The following is a 20,247-nucleotide window of genomic DNA, read 5'->3' on the forward strand; positions in this document are numbered from 1 at the left end:
CTAATGATTCTTTTTTAATAATAATATTTTTTTGGATAATTACATACATTACCTTTTTTTTCTTCATTATTTTTTTTCTTCAGCTCGAAACAACATTATCTTATTTTATTACCACAGTAATACTTCATTACCATTACAGCTTAATACCAGGTTGTTTGATGGTAATAAAAATGACCATTTTTGATAATTTCATTACCTTATTTTATTACCATCTATTACCATTGAAAGCATCCAAACAATCAAATTTTTTATTATTTGATTTTATTACAATTACTGTCCTCTAATACTATGTACCAAACGGGCCGTTAGAGTAGTATAAATAGGGATTTTTGGAAGGATGTAAGATACACCTAATTTCTGAATTCTCATTCTTGCTCTTTCTCTTTCACTTGTGTTCTTTCAAAAGAGTAATTAACTTTTGTTAGAACTTCCAAAGCTTATAATTCATCAAACACTTGTTGTTAAGTGACATACCCTAAGTATTATCGGTGTGTTGTATTGTTTGTATCTCGTTGTGAATTTCCAATTCAAAACCCAAGTACCTTTCTGGGAAAATATCACAAAAGGAAAGTGATTACACGCCTACAACAAGTATCAATTTTCGGGTAACGGTTATCGTTACAAAGATAATCTTCAAGTTAATTCTTTAATGTATTTTGTAAGTTTTATTTAGCCATCGACAAAGGGAAAATACAACTTTTCAATTATAATTTGTATTTTGTATTATTAGTTTAAAATAGTTTCTTAGAAATTGTAGATATTTGATAATAATTGAGAAGATATCCAATTTTAAAGATGATATTTAAAGAAAATTAAAATATACAAATAAGATTAAAAAAAAAAATTACATTCGCAAATAACGAAAAAAATTAGTTGGACAACCAAAATTAAAAATAAAATAAATGGAGAGGCACGAGTCGCGAGAGAATACTAGTTAACAAATTATGAAGGTAGAAAAGTAAGACGCGGCAGCAGCTAGATCCATCCTGAATCCAGAGGTTCCGTGCCGAAAACTACTCCTAACTGAAATATATACTAGTTAAAAAAAGAGTGAATAATCCTATCTACCCTTTTGCTTTCACGCTTTTCATACGTCATACACCGGCCACTTGCACTTGCTGCCGGCTACTGCCTTACAGAATCCAGACCACCGTCCACCAAGACCACTGCCGGCTGCGCCTGCGGCTGCCGTTCTTAGGTATTGCCCTAAAGTTTTGAAATCGCCAAAAGTTAGGGGTTTATTTATTTCAATTTCAATTTAGTTTCTTTTACATGTTATATTGTGATTTTTGAATTGTGAATTAGTATTTTATTGTGATTTGTGAATGTGTGTGTAAATGTGTATTGTATTTGGTAAATTGGTAATTAGATTTGGGAAACATGACAGGCTGCTCAAGAGTATTAGGCTGTTGAAGGAATCTAATGAAGTTCTTGCTAAGATCATGGACAAGATTTCAATAATGGAGTGATTGTATTATGGTCATGAATGGTGGAGTAATTGAAAGGTTTTGACATCATCATTATCTAGGGAGATTAATGATGTTTTCATTTGAATCTTGTGCTTTTTTGTTTGTTTATCAACAGAACTTGCATGTTTCAAGTATGCTGTTTTAGAGATGTAATGCAAGTATTTTGGTTGTCTATTCGGATTTTAAAATTAATATATGGGACATTCTACGCAATCAAATTTATCAGTCACCCAAAATCATGATTTCTATTAACAAATTTGGTTGTTGATTATGCTGATGTTGATTATACTGTTGCCTAAATGACTTTTTGTGGCCACTAATTTTGGTTTCTTATGAAAATGTTTGTTGCCTTCTGTTGTCTTTTGTATGAATATGAGTTGAAGCATGTTTTAAGTGTGCTCATTTATCATCCATACGTGAGTTGTTTCACGTTGGAGAAAGAAGAAAGAGTATACATTATTTCGTAAACTGTAGGATTTAATTAGGAGTCACTCTTACAGTGCTACTACTACCAATTGGTTTTAGCTATGAATCTTCTTTGGGTTTATAATAAACGGTTTGTTGTTTTGTTACTTTGGATTTTATTTTGTTGGACTTTGTTTCATTATAAGCTTTTATATTTGTTTGGTCTTAGCTTGAAATTATTGTGCGTATACATGTCATTTGGAGGAATGAAAAAATTTTGGTTGTTCATTATGGAGGTTACAGATTCAAAATCAATGGAGATTAGGAGCTTCGCCGGGAAACAATACTCTCTCATTCACTCTATTATTGCCGTTGCTATTTGGCTTGGAGCTTTTCATTTCATTGCTCTTCTCCTCGTCTCTTCTTTTCTCCTTCTTTCTCTTCCTAAAGCTTTAGCGTCTGTATCTTTCTCCCTCCTTTTCATTTTAATTCAGGGTTTTAGGTTGATTCACCATTAATTTAGTAAACCTGCAGGGTTTGCTGCCTACTTCTATTTTTTATCGTTATACCGATCGATGAAAAGGATAGATTTGGACGCAAATTAGCTAGGTACTTTCACAATTCATTATTGTATATGGATCTTTCCTATTACACCTTTATCTGTTATCTTTAATCAATTCTCTTTCTCTGCAGGTATATATGTAAGCACGCATGTGGGTATTTTCCCATTACACTTCATGTCGAAGATTACGATGCTTTTGATCCTAATCGTGCCTATGGTATCTTTTGATTCCATATTTTACAGCTTTACCGTTTTGGATTTTATCAACATTGTTTAGTTTGGGAATTTAGTGTTTCTCTCTATTTTAACCTGTTCATAACCATAGACTAGAATTGAAATTCAAGTATGTTGATGTCTTATAAGTGCCTTGCTATATGCAGTCTTTGGATATGAGCCTCATTCAGTCTTGCCTATTGGTGTTGTTGCCCTTGCTGATCTCACTGGTTTTATGCCTTTTTCCAAAATTAAAGTTCTTGCTAGTACTGCTGTAAGTGATATATATGTATATGCCTCTAACCTTTTCATCTTCACATATCTCTCCGTTTTTTGTAGTCTTATCTGTTTCTTCTGCTTAGGTGTTCTACACTCCTTTTTTGAGGCATATATGGACTTGGTTGGGTCTCTCTCCAGCAACGAGAAATAATTTTAAATCTCGTTTGGCTTCCGGTTATAGTTGTATCATAGTGCCTGGTGGAGTACAGGAGACGTTTCATATGGAGCATGGCTCTGAGGTTTGTTCTGCAGATTTTTAGTTTGACATTCTTTACATATAATAATGGTTGTAAAATATGTGATTGTATTGTCATTCTCAATTTCTGTTCAAGGAAAACCCTTTGTTCTTTAAAGAAGTTTCTATTTTCCATTTTGGATGGTCAACATACGATAATATTTGCATTTAGTATCTTGATGTGCTTATTACTTAATGTTCTGCATCGCTGTTCTGACCCAGTTGTTCCTTCATGAAGGGTGGAGGGCGGAAGCATGATTAGTAGCTTAGTTTTGGTTATATTTTTTGGTGTTGCAGGTGGTTTTTCTTAAAAGTAGGAAAGGATTTGTTCGCTTAGCTATAGAAATGGGCTGCCCTTTGGTTCCAGTTTACAGCTTTGGTCAGGTATTGTGCTGTTGTTTCTGATAGTACTTCACTAAGAGACTAACTGTGTGCTTTGCTACTGTTGAAAGCATCAGAGAAAGCTCATTAAAATCATTCTATTTTAATTAATACGATCTATAGAATTAATATTATGTTTTCTCATCTTTTTCTTCTTTATCTGGCAGTCTGAAGCTTATAAGTGGTGGAAGCCCAGTGGAAAGTTGTATTTACGATTTTCTAGAGCTATAAAGTTCACTCCTATATTTTTCTGGGGAGTTTTTGGGTATGTCTTTCATTTTGTTTTAGTTAATCAAAGTGATACAAAGATCTTTGTGGTAAATCATTTTTTTGTTTTGAAAAACTTACTTAGATGAACAGGATTCCGTGTTAAATACATTTCCATTGTTGTAAATTGTGCATTGAATTTTGTAGGGTGAAGTTATTACCATAATTATTGGGGTGAAGTTATGAGCAACATATGGTATTTACAAAAATCAATCGGAATAACCTTTATATTATTACAATAATTACTAGGGTGAAGCTACATACATCTAATATCCTTGGGACCCTGACGCTACTTTACCAACGCATTAGGGCAATTTAATAATATATGTAATCAATTGCCAAGTTTCTTGTTATGGATTTTGGTTGATGTTCATCTTTACATAGTTATTGGTGTATGGATGCTATGCTTTCTCATAATTACCTTATAATTACTTGCAGGTCTCCATTACCTTATAGGGTTCCAATGCATGTTGTTGTTGGTCGACCAATTGAAGTTAAAAGAAATGAACAACTCACCGTGGATGAGGTATTGATTCTAACATGTTGTAAAGTTATATGTGGATTTTGCATCAATGTTGTGTGACTGTTAAATAGTAATTTAATTTTATTATTAGAGATGAATGACATTGGAATTGATTTTTAAATATGGCTAAATAAGTATAATTATATAATACATAACATATCTCTCATATTGATCTGTTTTGGTTTAGTTCATGTAGTGGACCTCATATGTTGAGATTAAGATTTTGACATTATTATTATCTTATGAAAAAATACATAAATTCTGAACTTATCTTGCATTGTTTTGAAGTATTGATAATCAAATTTGATTAGTAAAATTGGAGGGTGCTATGACGCATTGTATTAGAAATTGTCTTTTAACTTTTGAGTGAACTTTAGAGTTAGAAAATGTTTTCTTTTGGATCTTATGAATTGCTATGCGTAAGTACCAACAAGCTACAAGTCTTGGTTTAAAGGGTGCAAGGCACATCAAGGCGCAAAATGTCCTTTTTCTAGAGGCGAAAGCACAAGGCGAAGGTAGATGTTTTTTGTATACGAGTTGCACAATTTCTAAAGTCTAAAACATATTTAATAAAACACATTTAATAATTAAAATCTAAATCTACTTTAGCACATAATGTCGAACGACAGCTTGATAAGTTGATAGCATAGGTTTGAGTAAATAAAAGAAATAAAAACAAAAACAAAGATATAGGTAAAGAAAGAATACAATGGTTCTTGATGCTTGAAATATTGTGACACATTTAAACAAACCCTTAAAATCTAAATCATAATCCTACTTCGACTAGTGAAGATGGCGGCACTTCAAGGTTATTTTCGCTCTTCCATTTCTTACTCCATATTTTTGTGTTAGGGCAAGAAATGGGGTATATATTTGCTTTCATTTAATAAACAACTAAGAATTAAGGGTTATTTTAGTAATATTAGACAAAGACATGTTATTTATCAAAAATCACATCTGGCATACACGAGGCGCAAAAAGGCGCGCCTTTGAAGAGCCTTTTGTATCGTGCTAAGTCTAGACTCAAGGGGGCGTTTAAGTGGTCAACTCTTAGCCTTCATGCCTAGGCATGCCTCAGACGATCTTTTTACACAGCTACAAGTAAATTGTGCAATTCGAACATGTTTGTAAGGCATTAATTTTCTTCCTTTTTCAAGGGGACTGATTTCACTTTTAGTTATAGTTTTGGAGTGTTATACACGAGAATGATGTAAACGAGATTAATTCTAATTCTTATGTGATTTTATCGTATTTCCTCCATTCTATTAATTTAATTATAGAGTAATTTGCAATTTAGTAGGTAACACATAGCTTTTTGCCTTCTAGGCATAATAATCACCATATTCCCTTTAATCCCTTATAATTTCAATTGTCAATTCATCCAAAGCAAAAGTGGTTGCATGAATTAGTAGTAACTACATCTGATAGGGCAAAGAGGCCTCGAAAAACAATTATGTGAATGCTTGTTCGAACTAGTCGAACGAATGGATTATAGTATAGTTGGCATGATGGCCTAAGCTCGTACTTGAGCAAGCACTGAAGTACTTGGGCAAGGACAAGCGACATGACCAACACTTGGAGATGTTGGGTGAAGGACTATGTGTTAGCTTGATCTGACAGATTAAACTTGCGTTTAGACAAGTGTATGGGTGCTCAGACTAACACTTTGTTTGCTCAGATGTGTGCGTTGTACTAGATATGCCTTATGACTTTGTGGTCTTTAAGAAATGTTTCGTCTAACCTTTGATGTATATGAAAATGCATCTTTAAGGCATATTTGATGTATAGTGAAGTGTGTGAATTTGCTAATGTTCATATCTTGAGAAGAGTATCGAAGAGTAAAACAAGAGCACCATCGAAAGAAGGGAGTAACACTAAAGAGCTATAATAGAGTTATGTAATAAATTGTATGAGCAACCACTATTGAAAGTGTGTTTTTAGTGAGGAGTATTTCAGAGTTTTGTATTTATGTTTTAGTTGTAAAAATAAAAATTATTTTGTGATCTTGGAGAGATTTTAAAAGATATCCATGAATCTAGAGTCTTGGGTTAGTTAGAAGAGAGAGAAAACCATTATCTTGACCAATGTAAAAAGAGAAATAAAAGCACCATGGCATCACTTTCATAGAGACAAAACTACTTTCAGAGAATAGATAAAACCAATACCAAGACAAATTTAAGAGGAGAGAGAAAAGAAATGAATCCTAATCTTTACAGTAACGTCTCCAATCGTGAATGAAGAGATCATTAGTGTTGAGTCGATTAAAAAATATCATGCGCACACAACTTGTAGTCGTTATTATATCACTATCAACATATTAGGAGCTTATTTAACCCGTCTTTCACTATCGCCTTTACATTCTCTTTAGCCATTTTGCTTTGATCTAAGTTTCATGCTATGTTGGTAAGATTGGGGGTTTCAGTTTCTTGCATTTTTCCTTAAAATCAGAAAAATTACTTGTACTACGAGCAACGACATAACATAACAAGGGTGAGAAGGGGCATTACTGTAAAACTTAGAACTTAAACTAGTGCAATGAGTATTTGAAATAACAAAAACAAATGTGCAAACTGGCACCATGATCACTAAGAAGGCCTAGGAGTGAGCCACTAAGCCACATACCAGAGATGATGAGGAATCCTATCTTATTAAAGGAATTTGAGATAAGAGGTTGCTTCATCAAAACTTAACATGATGGAGTATTAAAAGTCACTAGAGGGAGCATGATGCTCTTGAAAGGTTGTAGATGGACACAATTGGTTATGTATCACTTTGTGGAGGGTATTAGTGTTGCAATGTGAGTGGTGCAAGGTTTAATTCACCTAGGAGGGTGACATGTATAGATGACCACTACCATTATGCGTGTTATCTAAGGAGGAATTGGAATGAATGAGTTCTAGGGGAGATTATTATTCCAAATTTTAAATCATCTAAAGCAGAGGAATTTGGGCGAGTTAGTAATTTGCTCATCCGAACCAGTGAGGAGGCATAACAAGCAATGGTGCACTAGGTGGCTAGTATTCTATTAGGAGGCTTTGTCCGAGTGAGCAAGGCATTACTCGAAAAATCTAATATTAATGTGGTAAGTCACATTTTTGAAATGCTTGGACAATGCAGAATGGTTGAGATGTTGGCGGATTTGTGTTTGACAGAGCACTTGAGTGGCTTGGGCCAACACTTGGAGATGATGGTTGAGCAGCAACTTGTCGCGAATAGAGAAGTTAGTAGATACATGTGGTGTCTGGCTAGGACGGACATGGCTTATGCTTGGACGAGCAGTGTGGTGCGCAGATGAGTAACCTTTGCCTGAATTTGTGCTTTGCACAATGACTTCCGTTACTTTCTATATCATATGAATGCATCTTGAAGACATAATTTATGCGTGTTCAAGTGTGCACTACCAGAGGGAGACTACACCATAATTGATGTGTGGTGAAGCTAAGTTGAGTTCCCAAACCATTTAAAGGGAGTGCAAACATAAATGAAATATGAATCATTTTGTGAAATTAAGTGTTAACTATATACCTCTTGCCTTTTTATGTTTTCTTTGGTTTTGTTGCGTACTTGTTGGTAAATTGCAAGTGTTTTTCTCTCAACCGTGCAATCCATTTCAGATCCCTTTTGTAATTCACAAATTCTTGTGAGAGACGGTCTCTTTGAGAGACATCTCTGATTGGGCTGGCCTAAAAAAGAAAATATAGAATAAGTTTCTCGGTAGGCATTAAAAATATGTCGGAATATTCATAGGGTCTTAAATAATGTAAAAGAATAAAAGTTGTTAAGTTGTATTTTTAGGGTGTTATGTTAGTATTCTTTTATTAGCTTGTATTCTTGTTTGTATTTCCCCTCCCATATCTTATAAATAGAGGGGAGTATGGCATGTTTGAGGGGTGAGGAAAAATATCTAGAGAGAGAAGTGGAAACACATAGGAGTGTTTGGGAGACTCGAACGTTCCTTAGTATCGTTCTTGTATTCATTAATAAAGATTGTTTTGATTACCATCTCAGCTGATTTGTTGTAAGTAAGCATTTAGAATACTGTAAGTACTTAAGTACTTACGCGGTGGACATTAAGTATATTGTAAGTAGACATTGAAGATATTGTATGTAGAATTTAAGAATATGGTAAGTAGGCTAGTAGACTAAGTTTCTCGGTAGACATTAAGAATATTATAAGTAGGCATGTTAAATACTTTTTCGGTGGGCATTAAGTATATTGTAAGTATACATTAAGGATACAGTAAGTGGACGTTAACGTTTAATGTGCTGGGCCTGAGAGACCGTCTCTCTCTTTGGAGACCGGCTGTTTGTAAATTTGTATTATTTCCTATGCTGATGGATACAAAAATGTTGCATTACCCTGTGTTCATTGCCTAATTTAAAGAGTATGATGATTCGTATTTTATTACACATTTGATAGGTCTCAGAAGTTCATATGAAGTATGTCGAGGCACTACAAGACCTATTTGAAAGGCACAAAACAAGGGTTGGTCATCCAAATCTTCAATTAAAGATTCTTTGATTCCTTATGATTGATGTTGTATATATATATGCACGTTAGACTCGCTCACTGTGTCTCCCATTCCTGAAAGCAAAAAGATAGTTGTACTGATAATGTTTGTACCGACGTTTCCTGAGACGTTTAGTTTTAATCCCTTTGTAATAGTTTCATAAACAGCAACAAATCAACAAAGCCATACGTTCATGCTATTATGAACTCTTGTGTAAAAGTATCTTAGAGTTTTGGGATGTTAATAACCTTTTCAATTGTCTATTAGTGTAGTACAATATTAAGCTGCTATGTTAAATTCGGTAAATAAATTTGGCACCATTAGGTTGCAAACAAGAGAGCTAGATGTATGCCATTTTTACTCTGTTGGCCTCGCAAGAAAATTGAATTTAAGATAGAAGCCACAGAAAAATAGTGCACCAAGCAGTAAGAGTTAGTGGTGCGACAACATTAGTCCATAACATTATCACTGAGCATTCTTTCTGACCTGCCCCAAATAGCTCTGTCACAGTACCTGTTACACCATTCAAATTTACTCTATTAGAACTCAAGTAGTTAAGTTATTGAACTGATAATGATACTATTACTATATGTTATCTACCAATGCTCATTGCTGGTGGGAGTGCATGTTGAAGCATCAGAACAAACTGAAAGAATATATCCTGGGATTTCACTAAACCAGCTGCAACTGCTCCTTTCACTATCAAAATTCCCAGCAGAGGAAGTAATATATACCGGACTGCTATTATTCCCACAACAATTGTATAATGAATTCCGGATCCCTTTAAACCTGAGATTTTGTTTTGTTTTGTTTTTTTTTTTTTTAAATTAATTTTGGTTTTCAGAAACATGCAAGCAGTAGCAACTAGTAAGGATTTTTCAATGGTGAAGTGAATAGTAAGAATATGACGTACCACGTAGGAGGTTGGCTCCCAGGATTAAGGTCGAGGATGGAATAGATGCATTTCTGTAAAATAAGACATACTAAGAAGGTTTACGATGCTAAATGTTTTTCATTCTGAAAATTATTAAGGACCGAACTGTACCAGGATATGAATAGCTTGTCTATTACGATTATCGTTGTCTGAAGTAAAAAAGAAAAGAGAAGAGAATTTGCATACCCAATCATGAAACTAGTGTCCCCAACAACATGGAGAGGTGAGTTATCGTCCATGAGCAGTTTTTGAAGTGGGGAAATCATCCCAATAAAAAATCCTACAATCTAGTTCATCACCAAAATTAATACAAGTAATTTGATGAGATTAATACTCAATATGATATTTTAATTTGGTTTGATTTATACCGCTCCCATAGTAGAAGGAGCCAACACTGCCTTGAGATTAAACTCTCTGGCGATCTTTCTTAAACGTTGCTTTATCCTCCATGAAACGTTGATCTGATCAAATGATCGGTTAGATTAGTAATGAAGAACAATTAACATAAGTAGGGAATTGTAGTCATGTTTACTTTTACCTGCCCTGATATGGAAATGCGTGGAGCTTCTGGAGAAGGGTTTGCAGAACTTATGGTTGGGTTTGCTTCTAAATTTTGTAGTACGTCCTTTGAAGTGATCCTAACAATGTTGTAAGCATACAACCAAAACAACACTGATCCAATCTGAAATAATATTAAAGATATTTAGGATTGAATTAGAAGGAGTATAAGGATGGGAAAGTAAGAAGGAAGAATGGTACTTACTGCCATGGACAGGGAAGCATAAGCCAAACCATAACGCTCACAGACATCAGGGGTTCCGAAAGGACTGCCTTTTTCTTTGCACATTGCTGGCAAAACTATTAAGGGTATGTTCCCAAGATTTCCTGAGGATTTATATTTATTATAAGAACATTAGAGGAATAGAATTACAATCCTTAATCAAATGTATATGTAGAAGAAAAGATAATTACCAACAGAACAAGATGCTAAAATGAGGCCCTTAACATGCTTGGGAGCTTTTGTAATCTTAGCAAGTGTCCAACCCATTGCAGACCCAATCACTAATGATAGAACCACGTTTGGTACCATAAACCATCTGTTTCAAATAATGTTACGTTTTTATTTCGCTAATTATTGGTTCTCCAGTTCATACTTAATTGGTACCATAATTCAAATATTTTTCCTTTCAAAAAAAAAAAAAAAAACCAAATATTTTAAAAATTAATAAAAAAAAGAGAGAGATAGAGGGAAAATGCTTACAAGGTGAGAAAGCTTTTAAAGGTTACCGTCTTAGCCAAGTTGCTAGCCACCAGGGCAGGTCCAAACACAGAGTATACAAGCTGAATGAATCCATATCCATAAAGAACAAAACAGAGTGAATCAATTATTGAATTGAATAAAAGAAAGAAAAAAGATGATAGTAAGTTTACTTTGTTGAGATGATTAGTGGTAATCTCTCCAAGGATGTTAATGCGATTAAGAGCAAGAAATAAGCCCAAGGCAGTAATCAATAAAACCTTCAAAATAGGCATGGAAGCAACCATTAAAAGATCAAAGAATGACCCCATTTTCAATTGTAACTGTAATTGTAATTGTTTTGAAAAGAGCGTTACAAGTTATTAGTAGTTAGTAGTTACTACATAAATAAAAGGAAGTGCTGCATGGCATATTTTGGCAGAAGATTTTAGGCAGATGTACGTATACTATTTACTTTAGTGGCAATTTGTAAACCTGTATTTATACTTGTGTTGTACAACACAAAAAATGGAAGGAAGGTCATCAAACTTAGCCTTGTTGACTGTTAGTTAATAAAACAAAAAGTTGCAAGACATAAGCGAGCGTGGTGAAGCGTTAAGCATGAAATGAAGCTAAAAGAGATTAATAACGTAAATTAAGCATAAAAGAATTGGATTCTTTGTACGTTTTGGTAGTTTAGTGAATGGTGCAGCTTGTTTACTCCTTTTACTCTTCCTTTGCTTTTTTAAATCAATTGAAGTTTCAAATCACCAATGTGTTTTCATAGTCTATACTAATTCCTTACTACTTGGCGGATCCAGAGCCAAACTTAGTGAGAGCATAATCATAACAAAAACAATTCAATAAAAAATATAATAAAATTATAAATATATATGTTAAAAAATTAATGTTTTCAATTCAACTCTAAAAGATGATATTTTATAATTTTTTTGACGAGTTTTCGTATTGTGAGATTAATTTACAAAATGTGAATTGAAATGTATATATATTTGGTCATGAGTAAGTCTGTAGCTTAGTTGGTCATGAGTTTCCTCGTAAAGGCTTCAATATAAAAGATCTTAAGGCTCAAATCTTACAAACTATAAATTTTTACAAAATTTCAGTGCCCTCACGTGCGGGTGCGGGTTAATTATATCATTTGTGGTTACTAAGCTCTCCAAAATAACGATCTTACTAATTGAACTCCCTACTTTACTTGCAAATATTCACTTTATTTGAGGTTATATTTAAATGTCTTGCTAATGTTTTAGACATCGAATGACGCGACCTAAAAAAGAATAACTAGTATGTTTTGAATAAGTCACTTACTTGTCTGGTAGAAATGTAGAAATTGAAGGTGGAAATTTGAAGAAAAGGCTTTTCATTTTGTAATTTTCACTCCTGATTTATACTTCATAAGTGAAGATAATAATACTATGATGGTATTTTGAAGTAGGGTTTTAAATCTGCTTCTTTGATATGCAAAGGAAATCTATTGTTATATGTTATGACCAAATGCGATGACAAATTGTACAAATATGTTTCTCGTACTAGGTTGAATTATTATACTAAAAATAATTAAAAGAATGTACGAAATCAATCTTCTAAAATATTTTTTAGTATTGAAAATGACAACTAAAAACTGTTGATGATTCAACAAAATTAAGAGATGTTATGTTGCATACTTGGAGATCTACTCAAAATGTTAGGATCTAGCCTGCATTTGAATAGCAACATACGCATAATACACAAAAGAAAATAAAACTAAGGACTTGGAAGCTATGCTATTAGAGGTACTTTGAAGTTTAATTGATCAGTTTACAATAAATTGTCTTTATAATTCAATAACAATCAGATAAAAAGGGTTAAGATAAAAGCCAGAGGAAGAAAGTGCTCCAAAGAGTGAGAGATATGGGTGACAAAACATTAGTCCAAAGTAGAATCACTGAACATTCCTTCTGTCCAACTCCAAATAGCTCTGTCACTGTTCCTGTTGTAATAATAATAATAATTATTATTATTAGCTACACTTGATAAATATTATTGATTATAATAATAGTTAAGTAATAAATAGGAGTGTATGGTATACCAAGAGTCATTGCTGGGGGGAGGGCAAATTGAAGAAGAAGGACAAACTGAAAGAAAGTATCATGAGATTGCACAAAACCCGCTATAATTGCAGCTTTCACGATCAGAATGCCTAACAGAGGAAGCAATATGGACCGAACTGCTACTACTCCTATAATTGTTGTTGCTTTTATTCCTGATCCCTTTATACCTGAATTTTTAACAATTTAAGATTTATTTATTTAAGCTTATATGGATGGATGTGGATGATATTTGATACCTCTGAGGAGGTTGGCACCCAGGATTATGGTTGAACATGGGATTGATGCATCTCTGTGATATTGAATCAATTATATATGATTAGTTTGCAGTTTGCACCCAGGAGCAGGATTCATAATTATAACTAAGCTTACCCAATCATGAAGCTAGTGTCTCCTACAACGTGCAGAGGAGCATTTTTGTCCATCACAAGCTTTCGAAGAGGAGTAATCATCCCAACAATAAATCCAACAATCTAAAAATTAATTAACATCCATCATTAATTATTTCAACTCTTTTGATACAAAAAGGTAATAGGAGTATTATTTACCGCTCCTATTGTAGAAGGTGCCAGCACTGCCTTTAGATTCAACTCTTTTGATATTTTTCTTAACCCTTGCTTTAACCTTGCTGGTTTTTTAATCTGCTAACCATTCAACGTCACTTACATCATATCAAAATGGATTTCAGATGATATATACCTTCACATTAGTTTTACCTGTGATTCAGATGAAGAGTTGGAGACGCCTGGAGCTTCAATAGAATGATGATCCGAAGAATGTAAGGGACTGGGTGGTTCTGCAACTGATGATGCATTCCCTAGTGTTTTGCTATTCATACATACATCTCTTAGTACTTCCTTTGAGGAGATCCTCACTATGTTGTAAGCATATAGCCAAAAATACACTGTGCCAAGCTGAAATCACATATACTATCATATAATATCAGATCAATATATATATATATATATATATATATATTTATATATATATACACTCCTATCTAGTACATAGTAGTATAGTAGTAGTAGTAGTAATATTACCGCAAGGGACAGAGAAGCATAAGCCAAACCATTGCGCTCGCAAACGTCAGGTGCTCCAAAAGGACTCCCTTTCTCTTTGCACATTGCCGGTAGAATTATGAGGGGCAGGTTCCCCAGATTTCCTGTTCCAAGTACACTTAATTACTTTACTAATTTGGTATTACAAATCAATTATTTAACTGATGAGGCCAGGTGTTGTCAGCTGTTGCATAAGGAAGTTATGTTACGCACTTACACTTTGAGAAAGGAAAATGAAAAGCACATAAAAACACACAAAAAAAATTATTGATTAATGAAAGAAATATTATAAACACTAGATTGGTATGCATCATGATATCATTTTAAGTCTGCAAGAACACCTAAGGCAAAAGAAAAAAGATGATAAGAAGCAAAAGGGGTTACCAGCGGAACAAGAAGCCACAATGAGGCCTTTGACATGTTTTGGAGCCTTAGTGAGTTTAGCTAGCACCCAACCCATTGCTGAACCAATCAAAAACGTAAGCAGAACGTTGGGTATCATAAACCATCTGTTGCCAACAAATTAAAAGGAATTAGCTACCTATTCCTACACTACTTACGACTTTGGTATAATAACAGTATTGTTGGTACATGTCTTTTTACATTGCGTATATACTCCTCTGTATCTTTAAGTTTACTGCTAACAGTTACATGTGAGAGAAATTCAAAAACAATATATAAATAATGAACTTAAGGAACTGACTGGGTAAGAAAGCTTTTGATAGTTACTGATTTAGCCAAATTGCTAACCACTAGTGCAGGACTGAACACATAAAATACAACCTACACAAATAAGAAAACTGTACTGTATCAAAAGATGATCAAGTATGCAAGTTTATTTAAAGACGAACAAAAAGAAAAAGAAAAATAAATATAAATATAAAGAAAGAAGCAAGTTATACTTTGTTGAGATTATGTGTGGCCGTCTCTCCCAAGATGTCTATACGGTTAAGAGCAAGAAACAATCCCAAGGCAGTAATCAATAAAACCTTCAAAATAGGCATGGAAGCAACTAAAAATAGATCAATCAATGACCCCATTATTTCAATTTAAGCACTGCACTCACTGAATAGCTCAGTACTCCAATATAGCTATTGCCTAGCTGCACTAATATATATTTTTTTTCTTTTGTGTTTTTGAATTCTGCATTCTTTTGTCAATAGCTTTTGGTAGTGCTCATATATATAAGGCTATTTGGTAACAATTGGCTAAGTCATCTGGTGTAGGTCCTTGTACCAAAGTGGAAAAGGGGTCAGAGAAGTGCATTCTAGTGCGAAATAAGTTTGTATTTAAAGTATTCATATTTCACTTATTTATACTAGTTGGAACATTCCCAAAATGTCACTTCCACTTGCTACCATCTCTATGTACAACAATATACTCCTTTGTTCCCTTGATTTTGCTCCTTACATTTAGGGTTAAAGTGGTAGAGTTATGTTTGAAAAATAGTAAAGGGATAAATTCAGTAGGACGGACTAAAATAAAAGAGGAGGCAATCTCAAAGAAACGGGGGAAGTACTTAGCTTGTGATTTCAAAGGAGAAATCATATACCCAAATAGTATATGTTAAAATAATCACTGCTAAATTTTGGAGAAATCAACTCTCGCTTCTAATATGATATATCCTTGGAAGCTATATAAATTAAACGTTTGGGAAGAGTGGACTCTATTTACAAAATTACTGTTAAATTTTAGTATCAAAATTGTTGATAGAAGTAGAATTATATATTGTGTACTTATTCATACTTTTATAATTTCATTTCAAAGTTATTGATTCAAAGAGATAGAATGAGTATAAACAAGACCGCAAATTTAGTATAAAAGGTTATGCTAAAAAAAATAGAAAAGGTAATATTTTGTAGTAAGCATGCACTATGAATATGATGTTTTGGAAAAAATATGTAGAAGTGAATAAAGTTGTTAAACCAAAACAAAAATATGGTATTAAGTGCTAAATAAAGGGACAGCAGAATGTGGTACCTTCCAATGTGTTCCTTTTCTACTTTGGTGTTTGATTTGCCAAGTTAGTCAATTACTAGTAGTACTTTGAAATGTCGCAATTTGAAAAGCTGCTTTACAAACAAGCAACTCTTGTGAGTTGTGTGCTAAGCCTAATATAATGTTTGATGTTTATTGCTTTTTGTATCACATTCCCCATCGGCTATTGGTGATTCCCCAGAGTTTTGAAGCGGCTAATGAATAATAAAATAGTATTTATTTTGTTTGACAATTGGTTCATATTGTCAATTCACATTAAAGCTATAATCTTCAGCTAATTTCATCAACTTATATCCTTCATTAAACTAATCTACTCATGTCACTGGTTAGTTCTAACCATCTTTTAATACCTGAAATAAAAGCTTAAAGAGGTCTTACAGATAAATAACAAGATGATAAACAACAATAATAACAATAGGTAAATGGACACACATTGTATTAGATATATTGGAAGTCTCCCCCTCAACAAATGTTTATTTATAATTGGATTCAACAATACTAACCCTCCTCACTTGAGAATACACTCTCTCACAACTATCTCCAAACAATGTAGATCAAAAATTCTACTACAAAAGAAATCTTTTGGTAAACACCCTTACTTTATATTAGTCCTCACTCTCTATTGTTGGAACCCTTGTACTACCGCTCCTTTGAGCCACCCTGCTCGTTCAAGTGGCCCCTACCTAAACCTACTGCCTGTTATTTTTGCTTTTGCTTGAACGAGTAAGAAGCCAGCTCATACAACTAGTTTCTTTTGTTGCCTTCTGTTTGTCCTTTGCGCATTGCCTTGTTTGAGCAACTACCCTACTATGCCTTGCCTCGTTCAAGGCACAGTTTTGCATATTAGTGAAGACTCATACGCCCTAGTCCCCACTAGGGATGGCAACGGGTCGGATCTGGACCGGGTCCAGGTGGACCCGGATCTGGATCCGTTTTTAAGAACATGATCCAGATCCGGACCCGAATCCGCGGGTCCAGTTTTGAAGGACCCAGATCCGGATCCGCGGATACTGCGGATCCAATACCGGATCCGGGTCCAAAACGGGTCCAGTTTTATTTTTTTTTTAAATATGTTTAGATTGCAATAAAGCGATATTAATAGACTAATGTTAATAATATATATAATTTGACAACGAATCTTCATAAAAAACATTATACAACTTAAAATTGTCTTCAAAATATCCAACAAACACATTCAAAATAACTTCGTCAATCATTCATGTTCTTAAATCTTAATCATCCAATGTTCCCAATTTGTCAAAATTCTTCAACACTAACATCGTCAATATCCTACAAATCAAAAAAAATTAATTAATAGATGCAATTTATAAAAATTTAAAAATTACAATATAAGATTATAAATTTATAACGCAAAATAAATACCATATCAAGATTGTCCATTATTTCCACATCCTCACCATCTTCGTTGATAGTTGAACAAGCATAAGTTCCTTCAAAATTAACTTCAATAACGAAAAATGTAATTACATTAGTTAGTAAAATATAGACTAAATGTGCAAATTAGTATAAAATTACCTTTGACATCATCGACCATCCAATTTTGCAAGCACATCAAAGCCTCCACTGTTTGAGAATGAAGCCTAGACCGGTGAGCGCTAACTACCCTTCCACCCGTGCTAAATGCACTTTCCGAAGCAACCGATGAAACAGGAATTGCAAGAATGTCTTTGGCAATTTTTCTTAAAGTTGGGTAGCTTTGGTCTATCTTCCACTATGCAAGTATATTAAATTCATTATTCTCCGGCAAAGTAAGACTCTCTAAGTATTGATCAATTTCACTTTTAATGGGCACATAATCAATTTTTTGTCTCTTAGTCCTAGCGAAATCATCCTCATCACCAAGATCCTCAAGTTGTGTCTCCACTGGAGAACTTTCATTCACATTACATTGACTTTTATACTGATCGAAAAGATTATAAAGAGTATTTCTTACTCTTTCCACTTTAGCATTGGCATCATCTCCATAGAGTTTCTTAAAATAATGCACCACACAATCCATCTTATTTCTCGGATCTAAAATGCCCGCAATGGCCAAAAGCTCATTAGTATGATCCCAATATTTGTCAAACTTTTCTACCATTTTCTCAGCCATTTTTTTAATAATCTCACTATTGTCATTTTGCCTCCACTTAGTTAATGCAAGTTTAATCTCACAAACATTACGAAAATACAAATTTGAAGTTGGATAATTTCTACCAGAAAAAACCTTAGTTGCCTTGTAGAATATTTCCAACTTTTGACAAACAAGAGTAGCCATTTGCCAATCATGATTACTAGGCACATCAAAATTCAACCTTCTATGTAGACGTTTCAACTTATTAAAAACTTCTTTAAAAGGCAAACAAGTGTCAAGCAAATCATATGTGGAGTTCCACCTAGTTTTACAATCAAGACTCACCCTTTTAGGTTTAGTCACATTCAAAAGGCGACAAGCTTCCTCAAACTTTTCAATTCTTTTAGGAGTAGACATCCAAAATGCAACACAATCTCGAACTTTGCAAATAGCAGAATCAATGACATCTAAACCATCTCTCACAATCAAGTTAAGAATGTGAGCACTACACCTCATATGCAAAAAATCTCCACTCAACATTAAAGAACTACTTTCTAATTTATCCATCAAGACATTCATCATTGCATCATTTGTGGTAGCATTATTAACAACAATAGAAGAGATTTTATTTTCCAAGGTGAATTGAGAAAAACATTCCAATAATATCTTGGCAAGAACCCCTTTGTTATGTGGGTATGGAACATAACAAAACCTAAACAAAATTCACACACCAACATGGATTCAAAATTAAATAAAATTCACATTACCACAAAGTTTCTAAAACCTATGTGATCAACCATTGATAAAGGATACTCATGCATTACCACCATTTTCATCAATTCTTTCCTTGATACTTCTTGATCAAAAACCACTTTCTTTGGCTTTTCATTAACTGCTAAGTAAGTAGATCCATCGATTTCTCTTTTCACTTTTAATTGTGATTGATTAGATGTAAGGTTTAAATGTCTACTTGAACATGTTTTTTTAGCATGTTTAAGAAGATGTGAAGTTCCACTACTCCCTTTGTAGGAAAGTATTTTCTTACAAGTCTTACATTTTGCCATTTGTACACCATTCACATGTACAAGGTCAAAATAAGTCCATGCTTCTGAAGTTAATTTCTTACTTTTAGCACTACTTTGTTCAGTAGATTCATTCTCAACATCAGCATTACCCTCAAATTCCCCATATGATTCATGAATATGATGCTCAAAAGGATGACTAGAAGCACCATCAAGTCCATCATTTTGATTATCCATTTACTCAACAATACACTTTGATAAATTTACTAGTCATCATCAATCACTAAACTCAAATACATCAACATTAATCAACCACTAAACTCAAATAAACAAAAGACTACTCTACAAAAATCAAAAATTACGATTGAACTCAACATAAATCAACCATTAAACTCAAATAAATCAACATAAATCAACCACCAAACTCAAATACATCAACATTAATCAACCACTAAACTCAAATAAACAAAAAACTACTTTACAAAAATCAAAAATTGAACTCAACACAAATCAACCATTAAACTCAAATAAATCAACATAAATCAACCATCAAACTCAAATACATCAACATTAATCAACCACTAAACTCAAATAAACAAAAAACTACTCCACATAAATCAAAAATTACCATTGAACTCAACATAAATCAACCATTAAACTCAAATAAATCAACATAAATCAATCACCAAACTTAAATAAATCAACCACTAAACTCAACATTAGACATATATCTACTACTCAACATAAATCAAAAGTAGTGTAGGAAAAAAAAAATAAATAAATAAGGGTTCACAGATTCACAGACTCACAGTAGTACCGTGCTAGAGCTGGACTGCTGGCTGCGAAACTCGAGTCGAGGCAGAGGGAGCGAGAGAGGGAGCCTGCCCTGCAACAGTGAGCGAGTATGGGAGACGGCGGCACTGGAGACGGTGGAAGAATCGGAGACTCGCAGTTCGCAGTCACACAATCGC

At 33.7% G+C, this 20,247-nt stretch overlaps 3 protein-coding genes across 7 annotated transcripts; 1 reads left to right on the top strand and 2 right to left on the bottom strand.

Annotated features, from left to right (window-relative positions):
- The first annotated feature begins 933 nt into the window (after nucleotides 1-933).
- Nucleotides 934-9,107, top strand: LOC130823760 (diacylglycerol O-acyltransferase 2D). 5 transcript variants are annotated; one of them, XM_057688507.1, is made up of 11 exons: nucleotides 934-1,198; nucleotides 1,388-1,505; nucleotides 2,178-2,331; nucleotides 2,409-2,483; nucleotides 2,568-2,653; nucleotides 2,817-2,923; nucleotides 3,012-3,167; nucleotides 3,461-3,547; nucleotides 3,712-3,809; nucleotides 4,250-4,337; nucleotides 8,755-9,107. In XM_057688507.1, the coding sequence occupies exons 3-11, from the start codon at nucleotides 2,189-2,191 to the stop codon at nucleotides 8,854-8,856; spliced, it is 942 nt and encodes a 313-aa protein (XP_057544490.1). In that variant the 5' UTR covers nucleotides 934-1,198; nucleotides 1,388-1,505; nucleotides 2,178-2,188; the 3' UTR covers nucleotides 8,857-9,107. The 5 variants fall into 5 exon arrangements, with proteins under 5 accessions (XP_057544490.1, XP_057544492.1, XP_057544488.1 ...); XM_057688509.1 differs by lacking the exon at nucleotides 2,178-2,331; XM_057688505.1 differs by lacking the exon at nucleotides 1,388-1,505 and having other exon boundaries at nucleotides 2,171-2,331.
- A 616-nt stretch (nucleotides 9,108-9,723) lies between these two features.
- On the bottom strand, nucleotides 9,724-11,348 carry LOC130824115 (protein PIN-LIKES 3-like). Its single transcript, XM_057689005.1, has 8 exons — nucleotides 11,211-11,348; nucleotides 11,041-11,120; nucleotides 10,752-10,876; nucleotides 10,543-10,664; nucleotides 10,318-10,461; nucleotides 10,148-10,240; nucleotides 9,966-10,066; nucleotides 9,724-9,811 (listed from the first exon to the last, which is right to left on the bottom strand). Exons 1-8 carry the CDS (start codon nucleotides 11,346-11,348, stop codon nucleotides 9,724-9,726), a joined length of 891 nt encoding a protein of 296 aa, XP_057544988.1.
- Nucleotides 11,349-12,751: 1,403 nt separating this feature from the next.
- LOC130823761 (protein PIN-LIKES 3-like) lies at nucleotides 12,752-15,684 on the bottom strand. Its single transcript, XM_057688510.1, has 10 exons — nucleotides 15,085-15,684; nucleotides 14,886-14,965; nucleotides 14,567-14,691; nucleotides 14,165-14,286; nucleotides 13,841-14,038; nucleotides 13,673-13,765; nucleotides 13,497-13,597; nucleotides 13,364-13,416; nucleotides 13,106-13,294; nucleotides 12,752-13,006 (listed from the first exon to the last, which is right to left on the bottom strand). The coding sequence occupies exons 1-10, from the start codon at nucleotides 15,220-15,222 to the stop codon at nucleotides 12,882-12,884; spliced, it is 1,224 nt and encodes a 407-aa protein (XP_057544493.1). The 5' UTR covers nucleotides 15,223-15,684; the 3' UTR covers nucleotides 12,752-12,881.
- Nucleotides 15,685-20,247: the final 4,563 nt, after the last annotated feature.

This window comes from Amaranthus tricolor, chromosome 9 (genome assembly GCF_026212465.1).
Source record: "Amaranthus tricolor cultivar Red isolate AtriRed21 chromosome 9, ASM2621246v1, whole genome shotgun sequence".
Taxonomy (NCBI): Eukaryota; Viridiplantae; Streptophyta; class Magnoliopsida; order Caryophyllales; family Amaranthaceae; genus Amaranthus; species Amaranthus tricolor.

Bases quoted from the DNA above. Each gene is read 5' to 3' on its own strand.
- LOC130823760 (XM_057688507.1), top strand. From the start codon at position 2,189: ATGGAGATTAGGAGCTTCGCCGGGAAACAATACTCTCTCATTCACTCT. The intron at 3,548-3,711 runs GTATTGTGCTGT...TTTATCTGGCAG, and splicing joins CAGTTTACAGCTTTGGTCAG to TCTGAAGCTTATAAGTGGTG. The intron at 3,810-4,249 runs GTATGTCTTTCA...AATTACTTGCAG, and splicing joins TTTTTCTGGGGAGTTTTTGG to GTCTCCATTACCTTATAGGG.
- LOC130823761 (XM_057688510.1), bottom strand. From the start codon at position 15,222: ATGGGGTCATTGATTGATCTATTTTTAGTTGCTTCCATGCCTATTTTG. The intron at 13,598-13,672 runs GTAAATAATACT...ATTAATTTTTAG, and splicing joins CACCTTCTACAATAGGAGCG to ATTGTTGGATTTATTGTTGG. The intron at 13,007-13,105 runs GTATACCATACA...TTATTACAACAG, and splicing joins CCCCCCAGCAATGACTCTTG to GAACAGTGACAGAGCTATTT.
- LOC130824115 (XM_057689005.1), bottom strand. From the start codon at position 11,348: ATGGGGTCATTCTTTGATCTTTTAATGGTTGCTTCCATGCCTATTTTG. The intron at 10,665-10,751 runs GTAATTATCTTT...ATAAATCCTCAG, and splicing joins TTTAGCATCTTGTTCTGTTG to GAAATCTTGGGAACATACCC. The intron at 9,812-9,965 runs GTATGCAAATTC...CTTATTTTACAG, and splicing joins GACACTAGTTTCATGATTGG to AAATGCATCTATTCCATCCT.